Source organism: Prinia subflava, chromosome 3 (assembly GCF_021018805.1).
Source record: "Prinia subflava isolate CZ2003 ecotype Zambia chromosome 3, Cam_Psub_1.2, whole genome shotgun sequence".
Lineage (NCBI taxonomy): Eukaryota > Metazoa > Chordata > Aves > Passeriformes > Cisticolidae > Prinia > Prinia subflava.
This window is the reverse complement of record NC_086249.1, coordinates 28,033,830-28,047,353: the sequence shown is the minus strand read 5'-3', so window position 1 is coordinate 28,047,353 and position 13,524 is coordinate 28,033,830. Positions and strand designations below refer to the sequence as shown.

Sequence of the window (13,524 nt, the reverse complement as noted above, 5' to 3'; positions counted from 1 at the left end):
GTCTTGTCCAGCTATAAATAATTGCCCTTGAACTCCTGCCACTGGATCTTGACTTCATTTCTTCTTCTCCTGCCTCACATGGCAACCTGTATGGATGCGAAGCAGGAGAGAAGGTAGCTTGTGTAAACGGTGGTGTAAAAACCCCTTTAGGAATAAAACATGTTTGAAGATTGCTCTTACAATATGTAGTGCTCATTCTTTCCCTACAGGCTTCTGGCAGAGTATAAATGTTGTGATAATGCACCATTCTGCACAGCAGCCTTGATCTAGAGAACATGTTTAATTTCTTTTCTTGTTTGATTGGGATTTTTTGTTTGTTTGTTTTTCTGCTTATTAAACAAACCCAAGCCCCAGCTAACCCAGGGTTGTTAGAAGACAACACAGGTCTTGGAATGCAAGCACAATATTTGTTGGACTCTTGATAACACACTTGGGAGCTCTCTAAACTCTCAAGTCCTCAGGCTAACCATGGGAATTTCTGAAGCCCTTCAAAGTGAGGACCAGGACTGAGGAGACATTAAACCATCTTGACATGGAGAGTAGCTGCACCATTAGCATAACATCTAGCTGAGGTGGAGGCTTTGGTGATGTCAGCCGCCAGGGGGCTTGTGAATTCATTGCCCCTTGAAATGGAGAGGGGATTTATCAGATGAGACTGTAGCCAGACTGTAGCAGGGGTGAGTTACTCCACTGATAAGACTAGGCACCCGTACTGTCAGCAAGGCTGTAATGAGGATTTCAGTCTCCATTACTCTAGGACTGCAATACATTCTGTGGATGTGTGACCCTTTGGCAGTTGTCTATGAATATGGATAGAATGGAACATGCCTGGCTTTTGCTCTTCCTGCAGAGAGTGCATGGAAGTCTGGGGGGGATTTTACCTAATGTATCTTTTTACTTTCTATATTTAGTATTGCTGATGAGCAAATTGGCAGCTCCTGCTATGAGACAACTCCTGTCATTCCCCTGGAAACATCTGCATTGTCAGAGTAATGTAAGATACTTTTCTGTCATAGAGATGATGAGGAAAATCACTGTGGCCTGTAGCAGAATGATATTCAATCATTGGGATGCTGGTTTGGAGGGACGGGCCAAAGGACTAGAAAATAAACACTCAGGGCAACAACATGCCTCTTATCTTACTTCTTAGGTGATGTGCCAAAAGAAGAAGCAGGAGAAAAGAAGGATAATAGTCCAGCTGCAGACCAAAATAAAGTGTCTGTGCCCTCCATTACAGTGCAGCTCAACAGAGGTAATTTCAGATGGACTAGATGGTTAACTTTGCAAGCCTCCCTGGAGTGAAGCAGATGAGGAACAGCAAAATGAAATAGGCACTCACAGAAATGACACACTTCTTATCTTACGAGACTACAAAGCAGAAGGAGCAGAGAAAAAGGAAGACAAATGCTCCCTCTGCAACCCTCATGTACCTTCTCTGAGGGAGGCAATGGGGTTCCTCTGACTCCCTGGATTCCGAGTTCATTTTCCTATCCTGCTTCTGTCACACACTTGTTACTTGGACCTTGACATGCTGCTGCTTCAGACAAGCTGTTCAGTTGGGACTGGATCTAATATCCTGGATCTAATATCTAATGTCCAGCTAATATCCTGGACCTCCTTGCAGCTGACTTTCAAGCGGGATTTCTAGTATAGCACAGAGAAAGCTCATGGTTGGTTACAGTCCTCTGAAAGCTGAAAGGCTTGCATTGTGAGGATTGCTGTTTTCCTATCACACAGCTCACTTCTCTAGATGTGTGCAGTATCAGCTGGCTCCCATATGACCTACAGGCTAGAGATTTATTCCTTCTGCCTAGGTTCTCTCCAGACTGAGCAGGAGGACTTAGTCCTGTATTGAAAATGATGCTCAGCAGTGATGCCAAACACACTAGCTGTGCTTGCCCTTTCCATCCTTTCCATCCCCTGGTCTCTCTCCTGTGGCCTGCTGCCTGAAGCAGAAGCTTTGAGCAGGGAAGTGGGTGGAGAAGCTGCCCATGCCGCTTCTCACGTGTGTCCTTTAGATTACACACGCTGATCCTAAAAGTCAAGGAAAAATGTGGGCCAGTGTGTGGCTTCCTGCTGCAAACAGCAACAGGTTGGATGTGTGCTCTGCTGCAGCAGAGCACAGCAAAGGTGATTTCAGAGGGACTAAGTGGTTACCTTTGTAAGCCTCTCTGGAGTAAACCAGGTGAAGGACAGTAGAGTGAAATAACTATTGCAGGAATGACTCACTTCATGTCTTTGGCTAGGGGACTGGCAAGCAGCAAGAGCAGCAAAAGAAGAAGACAATGGTTCCCTCTGCAGTCCTAAGGTACCTTCTCTGAGGGAGGCAGTGGGGTCTCTCTGGCTCCCTGGCTTTTCTGCTTGTTTTCCTTTGATTCTTTTTCTACCACACACTTGTGACTTGGACCTTGACAATCAGCTTCTTCAGATAATCTGTTCACTGGGGGCTGGGACAAAATGAGGTCCAGCTGATGACCTGGGCCTCCTTGAGGCTGACCTCCAGGCAGGATTTCTAGTATAGCACAGAGTACTAAAGCTCCCTGTTGGTTATAGTCCTCTGAAATCTGTGAAAGGTGACATTATGAGGATTGCTGTTTTTCCATCACACAGCTCTCTTCCCTGAATGCAGTCAATGTCAAATAATTCCTGTTGACCTGTAGTTTAGAGATTTATTTCTTCTGCCTAGTTTGTTTCTAGCTTGGGCAGGTAGACTTTGTCCCATTTTGAAAGCTCTGCTCACCAACTAATGTTGTGTGTCTCCCTGGGGGTAACCTCCAAGCTGGATTTCTAGGACAAAGAAGAAACTCTTCCTTCTAGTTACAGTCCTCTGAAGTCTTTGAAGTCTGGTATTGTGAGAACTGATTTTTACCTCCTCACAAATCTCTTCTGTGAATTGTCAGTGTCAAATGGTTGTGTATGACCCACAGTTTAGATATTTATTTTTCTGCCTAGTTTTCTCAAGCTTGTGCAGGTGGACTTTATCCTGTTTTGAAAAACTGCTCAAGAGAAATGCCAAATGCACTGGTTGTGTTTGCCCTTTTTGTTCTTTCCATTACCTGATCCCTCTCTTGTTAGGCCTCTTGGCTGAAGCAGAAGCTTTGTGTGTGGAAGTGTGTACACAAGGAGCCGGTGCCAGTTCTCTCACGTGTCTTTTAAATTACAATTACATAGCATCTCAGTGACCTTTTAGAGAAAGTGATTAACCCTGTACAGCGTCGGGCTAGAAAAGGCAGTGGAGTGGGCATGCGCTCTTTTGCTGAGGAGTGTGGCAAAGGTAATTTCAGAGGCACTAAATGATCACATTTGTAAGTTTCTCTGGCGTGAAAAAGATTGGGAAAAGGAGAGTGAAACAAGCACTCAGATCTGTGACGAGCTTCTTATGTGTTCTCAGGGGTCTTGCAAGCAGGAGGAGGAGCAGTGAAAAAGGAAGACACTGATTCTCCCTGGGATTATGAGGTATCTTTTCTGAGGGAGACAGTGGGGATCCCTCTGACTCACTGGCTTCTGGGCTCATTTTGCTTTGCTGCTGCCTCTGCCACACACTCGTAACTTGTACCTTAACCAGCCCCTGCTTCAGATAATCTGTTCAGTTAGGACTGGGACAAAGTGAGGTCCAGCTGTTGTCCTGAACCTTCTTGTGGCAGATCTCCAAGGTACATTTCTAGAATAGCACAGAGCGGTAAAGCTCCTCTGAAACCAGTGAAAGGCTGGCTTTGTGGGGACTGCTGTTTTTCCATCACTCAGATTACTCCTTGTCCCGTCCTGCTGTAAAAGGGGAGCTGGGAAGGATTCTTTTTGACAGATTTCTCAGACACAAATAAAACACAAGTGCAGCAATATTATATCTGAGAACTGTTTACTGATAAAGAAAGATAAGCGCTCCTACCGAAGAGCAATAGAAAAGAGAGCAAAGAGGGGGAAAGAGAGAGGAGAAACAGAAGACAGGCACAGATCATTATCACCCTGTGCCCCGGACGGCCTGTCGGCATCAGCCCGGCAGACGGAGTGTGTGTGCCGCAAGCTGCCGTGCGTGGCTGCCGTGGCGGCCGGGCGCGACTCTCAAAGCCCAGCCGGCTGCGTGTCCCTTCCGTGGGCGGCCGGGCGCGACTCTCAAAGCCCAGCCGGCTGCGTGTCCCTTCCGTGGGCGGCCGGGCTGCCGCGGCTGCGGGCACAGCCCCCGTGGCTGCGGGCACAGCCGCCCGTCCGCGGCGTCCGGCTGCCCCCGGGAAACTGCGGGGCAGGGCAGGGGCGGGCAGGGACACAGCACCGCAGGGAGGGAGAAGCAAGAGGCAGCGGGCAGCTAGCGCGCTGACCCTCGAGGTGAGCCCCCGCTCTCTCCAAGAAACCCGAAGAACATGGTCCCCGTGGAGGTGCAGTTCACTGCCTCTGTGTGCTCAGGCTCATCCCACGGCCCAGTTTCCCAGGTATCACTGGTTTGGATCATACCTCTTTTCCAGAGCGTTTGTTAGACTTTGTTCTCTGATTTCAAGATTCCATTCCCTTTCTTGCTTTCAGGAAATTCTTCCTTTCGCGAAAGGGAATGAAATCTTGAAATCAGAGAGCAAAGTCTAACAAAAGCTCTGGAATATATGTGTGATCAAAAGAATGCTATTGAAGAAAATGAGAAAATTTGGAAATGGTGTGATTAAAACAAATGAGCTGAGATGAAATGAGGGGCAGGGAAAAGGACCAAAACTTGCCAAAATTATTCCAATTCAAACCCTGAAATCAGGGAAGAAATGAAAATAATTTCATCAACTCGTTTCATCTCAGTCCATTTGATCGTAACCACTCCATTTCCAAATTTTCTCAGTTTTTAATAGCTATTATTATTATTATTATTATTATTATTATTATTATTATTATTATTATTATACCTCTTTTCCAGAGGGTTTGTTAGACTTTGATCTCAGGTGCATGCTCACCATGGACAGAACTCCCAGCAGGTGTACAACTCCTAGGATTGTTTTTCACCTCATGTATAATGTATGCTCAGGCATTCATAAAAGTCAGATTGGTTCCTCTCACTCCTCTAAGTGTGGTCAATGTCAAACAGTTCCCATATGACCTACCCTTTAGATAGTAATTTCTTCTGTCTAGGTTCTCTCTAGCTCAGAGAGGTGTCCTTGATAATATTTTGAAAACCCTGCTCAAGAGGACGCCGAATGTGCTGGCTGTGTTGGCTCCTTTTGCTCTTTCACCCCCGATCTCTCTCCTGCAGCCTGCTGGCTGAAGCAGAAGCTTTGAGCAGGGAAGTGGGTGGAGAAGCTGCCTGTGCCAGTTCTCACGTGTGTCTTTTCAATTACTCAGACTGATCCTAAAAGTCAAGGAAAAATGTGGGCCAGTGTGTGGCTTCCTGCTGCAAACAGCAACAGGTTGGTTGTGTGCTCTGCTGCAATGGAGTGTGGCAAAGGTAATTTCAGAGAGACTGAGTGGTTACCTTTGTAAGCCTCTCTGGAGTGAAGCAGGTGGAAAAAAAGCAAGAGTGAAATAAGCACACGCAGAAATGACATTTCTTATCTTTCTTAGGTGTCTTGCCAGCAGCAGCAGCAGGAGAAGCGAAAAAGGAAGATGGTGATTCCTCCTGGGATTCTGAGGTACCTTCTGTGAGGGAGGCAGTGAGGTCCCTCTGGCTCACCTATTTCTGGACTTCTCCTGCTTTGCTGCTGCTTCTGCCACACCCTCCTTACTTGGACCTTAACCAGCTGCTGCTTCAGATAATCTCTGGGACAAAGTGAGGTCCAACTAATGTGTGTCTCCCTGTGAGGGACCTCCAAGCTGGATTTCTCAGACAAAGAAGTAACTCTTCCTTCTAGTTACAGTCCTCTGAAGTCCTAGAAGGCTGACATTATGAAAATTGCTTTTTTTCCTCCTCAAAAATCTCTTTTGTGAATTTTCCGTGTCAAATGGTTGCGTATGACCCATGATTTAGGGATTAATTTCTTCTGCCTAGGTTCTCTCAAGCTTGGGCAGGTGGACTTTGTCTCGTTTTAAAATTGCTGATCAACAGCAATGATGTGTGCACTGGCTTTGTTTGCCCTTTTTGTTCTTTTCATCATGTTGTCCCTCCCCTTAGGTGTGGTGGCTGAAGCAGAAGCTTTGAGCATGAAGTGGGTGCAGAGGCCACCTGGGCCAGTTCTTATGTGTGTCTTTGAAATTTCACAGCCTTTTTCTGAGATTGTAGAAGAAGTTTTTGCCAGCAAGCAGTGTCGTGCTGCAGGTCACAAAGGAGTGGGTGTGCGCTCTGCTGCAGCAGAGCTCAGCGAAGGTAATTCCACACGGACTACATGGTTACCTTTGTAAGCCTCAGTGAGGCAAATCAGATTTGGAAAAGCAGAGTGACATGTACTCAGAGCTCTGATAAGCCTCTTATCTATTTTGATGTGTCTTGCAACCAGCAGGAGGAGCAGGAGAAGATGATGATTCTTCTTGGGATTCTGAGGTACCTTTTCTGAAGGAGATACTGAGGTCTCTGACTCACCGGCTTCTGGGCTCATTTTCCTTTGATGCTGCTTCTGCCACACACTCATACCTTAGAGCCTGACATTGTGCTGCTGCAGACACTGCTGCTGTTCAGATGGGACTAGGACAAAATGAGGTGAAGCTAATGTCCTGGGCCTCCTTGCGGCTAATGTCCAACCTAGATTTGCAGTAAGGATAATGTAGTAAAACTCCATGTTTGTTACAGTACCATGAAACCTACACAAGGCTGGCATTGTGAGGATTCATTTTTCCATCAGACATCTCTCTTCTGTACATGCAGTTAATGTCAACTGGGTTTCCATATGATCTACAGTCTGTAGGAATATTTCTTTTGCCTACATTCTCTGTGGCATGGGCAGATGTCCTTGGTCCCATTTTGAAAACCCTGCTCAACAGAGATGCTGAATGTGCTCACTGTGTTTGCCCTTTTTGTTCTTTCCGTCACCCAATCCTTCTTGTTAAGCCCCTTGGCTGCAGCACAGCCTTTGAATGTGGAAGTGGGTGGAGAAGCAGCCTGTGCCAGTTCTCACGTGTGTCTTTTCAATTACTCAGACTGAATCTGAAGGTGAATGGAAAGTGTCGGCTGCTGTCCAGCTTCCTGCTGCAGACAGCTACAGGTTGGATGCGCGCTCTGCTGCAGTGGAGCGCAGCAAAGGTGATTTCAGAGGGACTAAATGGTTACCTTTGAAACCCTCTCTGGAGTGAAGCAGGTGGAGAAAAGCAGAGTAAAATAAACACTCATAGCTATTATGTGCTTATCTTTTCTTAGGGGTCTTGAAACAAGCATGGAGAGAAGTGAAAAAGGAAGACAGAGTCTTGCAACCAGCAGGGCGAGAAGAAAAACAGGAAGACGATTTTCTCTGGGATTCTGAGGTACCTTCTCAGAGAAAATCTGGGTATCCCTCTGCCTCACTGGCCTCTGGGGTAATTTTCTTTTGCTCCTGCTTCTGCCACATGGTTGTAATTTGGACCTTGACATGCTGCTGCTTCAGACAAGCTGTTGAGATGGGACTGGGACAAAGTGAGGTCCAGCTAATGTCCTAGACCTCCTTACAGCTGATGTCTATGTGGGATTTCTAGGACAAAGAAGTAAATCTTCCTTCTGGCTACAGTCCTCTGAAGTCCCAGTAGGCTGGCATTGTGAGAATTGTTTTTTCCCACCTCACAGATTTCTTCTGTGCATCTACTTGATGTCAAGTGGTTGTGGATGACCCACAGTTTAGAGACCTATTTCTTCTGCCTAGGTTCTCTCGAGCTTGGACATTAGGACTTTGTCCTGTTTTGAAAGATCTACTCAAGAGAGAAGCCAAATGCGCTGACTGTATTTGCCTTTTTTGTTGTTTCCATCACCTGATCCCTCTCTTGTTAGGCCTCTTGGCTGAAGCAGAAGCTTTGAGGGTGGAAGGTTGTGTGGAAGCAGCCTGTGCCAGTTCTCACATGTGTCGTTTAAATTATGCAGACTGATTCTGAGGGCCAAAGAAAAGTGTCGGCCGATGTGCAGCTTCCTGCTGCAGACCAAAACAGAGTGGGTGTGAGCTCTGCTGCAGTGGAGCGTGGCAAAGGTAGTTTCAGAGGGACTACATGGTTACTTTTGTAGGCCTCTCTGGAGTGAATCAGTTTTGGAAAAGCAAAGTGAAAAAAGCACTCACAGCAGCAACACTCTTATCTTATTTTTTATCTCTATTATCAGCTGCAAGGGCAGAACAGAAGGAACATTTTATCTCCTCTTCTGAGAATGAGGTACTTAGCTCTCTTCCTGGGCTCTTACACTACCCTTGGAAGAAATCTTCATGCTCTCTGCTTGAAGGCAGTGTGATGCTGCAGTCCTGCTGAGGATTTGTTTCCCAACTGTTTCTCTTTTTTCTTCCTTGCTTAGCCTCCTACATTACAGGGAGAAGATCTTCAGCTAAAGGTTGATTCTTCAACTCAAACAGACCCTGAGCAGGACAAACAGGTGACTCTTAGACACAGATGCAAATACCCCTAAATATAATCTATCAGTGTAAGCACATGTGTTCTTGTAGTGAGTTCATTTTGAAATAGTGCTGAGAGGAAGTAATTAATCTGGACCTGAGCTGTATTTTGGACCTAATTTCATATGTATTTGAGGCAGAAGGGCTGCAAAAAGAGTCTACTTGAAGACCCATTTAGCTTCAGTTTGAACACATTCAGGGATGAGCGCAACTCTTCTGGACAGCCTGGTCCAGTGTTCTATCACAATACTTGGAAAATTTTCCTCCTTATGTCTAATCCAAATCTACCAGATTTTCATTTTAAACCATTGCCCCTTGACCTGTCACTACAATCCTTGGTAATAATATCTCCCCTCCTTTCTATGTTAAAAGGCTACAATAAGATCTACAATAAGATCTGCCCTGAGCCTGCTTTTCTGAACTGAAAAATCCCAAGTCCCTCAGCCTTTTTTCCATGGCAGAGGTGTTCCAGCCCTATGAACGTCTTTGTGGCCCTCCTCTGGCCTCTTTTCATCAGGTCCATGTCTGCCTTGTGCTGGAGGCCCCAGAGGGTAACACAGCACTTTAGGTGGGTTCTCACAAGAGCAGAGTAGAAAGGGAGAATCGCCTCCCTCAACCTGCTGGCCAAGCTCTCCCTCAACTGATCTAATGATGTAATTTCATCAGTAAAAGCATTTCTTTTATTGTCATGTTCGCACTGATTTTGCCATGCTTATGATACACTGTTTCCTTAGACACTGGCCAGGCAGAAGCTTGACAAACTTCTCAAAAAAGACTCCCTGGAAGGAGCTGCACTTGGAACTGTGAAGACCAACAGCAGGAAGGAACAGAAACTGCTGTTGGAGAAACTGGAGAGGTGTAAAACTAGGGTATGGAAAATGCCTTGGCTGGGTCCCTGTAGTAAACAGAGCATGGAACTAATAATTCCTTAAGACTTTTGTGTAACAGGAGGTGGTTCAGGGGAGGGAACAGCACTGCTGCCTTTGATGTTTGCCTGTTGACACCACTTGAAGTAGCAGTGGAGAGGGCTGCACTAAGGTGGTCTTAGTACACTACACAACTTTGCAACAGGAGTAAGTTGAATGACACATAACTGACCCGACTTATTTTATAAGTCTGGTAACTACAAAAAAAAATGGTTAGTTGTGATGTCACTTTGTCCTTAACTGGAGAAGGACATGGGTACTCCTTCCAGAAAAGAATTTGCTTCCCCACTCTGGTTTGGCAAAGTGGGCTGTGTGTTGGCAGAGAAAGAGGAGGCCTGTTGGAGTGCTGCGCTAATGTTTTATAGTATTTCTTCTCTCCATCACCATTGTTACAGAGTTGTAAAATCACTTTAGGAAGCAGAGGAGTTTCTGATCCTGTTGGAATAGTCAGCTGTCCTGTTTCTGGGCAGGGCAGGGTTAATTTTTGCAGTAGCTGGGAGGGGGCATGGCTAGGGCCCTGAGGTTATTCTATCCCACCTCAGGTCATTGCTGGAGGACAGAGGATGGAGGAAGTGGGGTAGGAAGTACGGTCCATGGGGAAGGGGAAAGGAAAAGGAGTCTATTTCCTTGTGGTTGAATACTGTGGCAGAGGGAGTGGCTGGGTAACACTGGTTCTGAGCATTTTGCATATGAATCTCTTACTCCTCCCTTGAACACTCTTCTTCATGAATATTGTTGCTGCTACTGTTTTCTTATGTCATTGCTGCTTCCAGTAAATTGTTCTTGACTGAACCCATGACCTTTACCTTTTGTATGACCAGTTCTCCTCTCCCTCCTGTGGCAGGGGTGAGGAGAAAAGGAAGGAGGGAGCAAGGGAGCAGCAGTGTGGTTTGGAGAGTCTAAGTGGGAGCATGAATTTGGGCAATATCATTCCTAAACCCTGACACCAGAACAGGCTACAAAGTGTGTTCAGAATCCTTGGGAGAGGAGAGGAGAAGTGTTGTGCCAGTCTTTAGGAAACACTCTAGGAAATCAGTGTAGGAGAGGGCCCACTATAAAATATGAAGAAGTAACACAGTTTTTAAAAGTTAACATCAGAGTCAAAGCACTCTACTTTTTTTAATATATAAAAGCTTTCTACTGGGGATTGTTCTTGTGGTTTGACAGCTCAAGGACCTGAAAGAATCTCTTAACAAGAATGATTATTATGCTGAGTCAGGGAAGAATGCCCTAAAGGAGAAGAAGGTAATAAAAATTTTGAGGAACATGCAAGGCCGCCTGGCTGAATCTTTGGATTCTTCAGCTGCAGCTATCCTCCAGCTGGAAGAACACTTTCAACGGTAAGACTGTGGAGCAAGGCTTCACTTTGTGTGATTCTGTGAGAGCAACAGGACTGTCATCTTGCATCCCAGTGAGACACTAATACATGATTTTCAAAGATGCTTTTGTTTAAGATGACTTTTTTCATTCTGTTCCTTTGGGATTTGTTCTCTTGTGAACTCCTGTGATAAGGCCTGTACTTCTTTTTCAGGCTGGAAGTGAAAATGGCAAGGCTGGAAGACACAATCCAGCAACAAGCCAAGACTATTGAAGCTTTTGAGACAGTCCAGTAAATCTCTTACCTCAGTAAGCTACTCAGAGCCTTCCCTGTTCATGACCCACAGAACCTAGTTCCATACTCATGTGGGAAAACGTTAAAATTTTCCATGTTTTCTTAGAGAGAGTCTAGGAGAGATAAGACCATATAACTAGATAACCTAGAAGACTCAATCATATTCTAGAGGAATGGGTGTTGGGGTACCTGTGGGTAGGAAGACATATAGCAGGTGGTTTGGGAAGTTTGTACATTCCTAGTACTTCAGCCAATGGGGAAGAGAGCCAACATGCATTTGGGATTTTAGGATAAAAGGAGGCTGGATCCTCCAAAAACTTGAGAGACCCCACAGGGGTGTGGCCCACTAGGCTCACCCTTTATTCAAATAAAGTTGATTTTTGCAGGACTCTTCTGTGGACACCAGTCTTCGGCACCGCAATTTTCCACACACTATCAAAAACTGTTTTGGAGTGAAGTTTGCAAAGTGAGCCAATCCCTGAGGCTGGGTCACCCTGCAGGGTGCCTCTTTCTTCCCAGGAGATTTGTGAAATTTAGCAATTTTCTAAATTTGTGAATTTAGTGTCTAGTGATCACTATCTAGTGATTATTTACTGTTATGTTTTGCCTGTTGCTGTTTCACTTGTCAATAAACTGTTATCTGTTCACTTATCTCTACTTGTATTTGTTCCTTATTGGTGGAAAGGGACTAGATGGAACTAAGGGGAGGTAACTCATTTTAGATTGTCCACCTCTCTAAACTTTCTTAAACCAAGACTTATTTTTAGAACTACTCTGGGAAGATTGTTATTGATATTGTTCTTGGTAGATAGCTTTTTTGTATGGCCAGAAGTCTTTGTCTGTTGCACCAACAAAACTAAAGAAGTAACAAAAGTTTTGTTCAAGGAAATTATACCCAGATTTGGGGTACCACTGGGCTTGTCTTCAGACAGAGAATTTCATTCTGTGGCTGAAACAGTTCAAGGTTTATGCAAAATGCTTGGGAGTTACATGGAATTTCCACACTCCTTAGAGACCTCAGTCCAGTGGAAAAGTAGAAAGGATGAACTAAAACTTGAAAAGGCAAATACGTAAGATTTGTCAAGAAACTTCACTAAGATGGCCTCAGGCTTTTCCTTTAGCCTTATTAAGAATCAGAATACAGCCTAGATCTAAAGAAAGATTAAGTTCTTATGAAAATATTTAAGGCAGGCTGTATCAAGCTATCTCAGGAGAAAGCCACGTGATAAGAAATAGTAATTTAAAAGAGTATGTATTATCTTTGGGAAAAGAGCTCTCAGTTTTGCATAGGTTTGTTGTTTAACATCCTCAACAACCTTGGACATTCAGGTACATCCTCATCAACCCAGGGATTAGGTATATGTCCACATATGGAAAAATGAACCACTTAAGGAAATTCCAAGTTCTCCTGACTATCCACATGGCTGTGAAAACTGCTGGCTGAGACTCCTGGATTCACTTCACCAGGACAAAGCCAGCCCCAAATCAGGAAACACTTCACTGGACTGTTCAGCAGACAGCAAATCCTTTACAGATAAGATTGAAACAAAACATTTAATAAATTGTACTTGGGATCAAGTTAATTTTTTTGGTGGTTATAGAGTGTATGGTAGTGCTTGTCTGAAATAAAAAGATTAATGAAGATCATATTTCTATACTTTGTTGAATAGTAGCTCAAAGGAATGTAGCTTCCTCTGGAGAAACTGGGAACCTTGTACTAGATTTAATTTAATGGCTTGGCAAAATGTACAATTTGAGTAATATCACCACCTGTATACCTATCACTGAGTCAGTGAACCAGACATTCCAAGGAATTACAAAAGGTTGCAGAAACTATTGTCTAAACAAAATACTGCAGGAAATTGGGAATTAGTCACTGATGGATTGGCTACACTACTTGAGGCTTTAATCTCTATTATAATTATCACAGTCATTATCATATTTTTTTTAGGATTAATTCAGTGTCAGACATCAATTGAAAGTAATATATGGAAATAGAGAAAGATAACCTCTCTCCTTTGCAAAAGGGGGAATTGGTGTAAATGCTCGAAGAGCCAGGAATATCATCAATTGAAAAAGCAATGCTGAAATAGGAGAACACTAAAAGTACCTCTTGGTGGCATTGGCTTACCTCATGGCTAACAGATCTTAGATGGCTTAGAAAACTTCTTATAACGTTGGAATTTTTGAAGCTTGAATCAAGCTTTCATCTCAGCTTCAAGAAAAAAAATGAAATGACTAACTAAAAGTACTTAAATATTCAGTTTTTTGTAAAAGAATGGGCTGAAAGTGAAAGAAAGTACATTTGTGCCTAGTCAGTAAACTCCTACACATGGACTTTGAAAAAGTTTGTAGTATTTAATAACTGCAACTATCTAGGTGTAGACTACTATATTAATTTAATAACTAACTATCTAGATGTAGACTACTTAGACTGAAAGCCTTCTATTTCATTATTTTTCTGTAGTTCCAGATTGGCACCTGTCATAGCTGCTCTTGGAGACTGTTATTATAGAAACTGTGTAAAAAC

At 44.2% G+C, this 13,524-nt stretch overlaps 1 protein-coding gene across 1 annotated transcript; it reads left to right on the top strand.

The window, feature by feature from the left end:
• Positions 1 to 3,243: 3,243 nt before the first annotated feature.
• Positions 3,244 to 11,645, top strand: LOC134549068 (uncharacterized). The gene is made up of 15 exons (XM_063394468.1): positions 3,244 to 3,274; positions 3,392 to 3,456; positions 5,311 to 5,413; positions 5,530 to 5,597; positions 6,166 to 6,268; positions 6,402 to 6,442; positions 7,036 to 7,138; positions 7,253 to 7,356; positions 7,943 to 8,045; positions 8,174 to 8,223; positions 8,360 to 8,437; positions 9,191 to 9,325; positions 10,550 to 10,722; positions 10,914 to 11,008; positions 11,381 to 11,645. The coding sequence occupies exons 1-14, from the start codon at positions 3,244 to 3,246 to the stop codon at positions 10,993 to 10,995; spliced, it is 1,239 nt and encodes a 412-aa protein (XP_063250538.1). The 3' UTR covers positions 10,996 to 11,008; positions 11,381 to 11,645.
• The last annotated feature ends 1,879 nt before the right edge of the window (positions 11,646 to 13,524 follow it).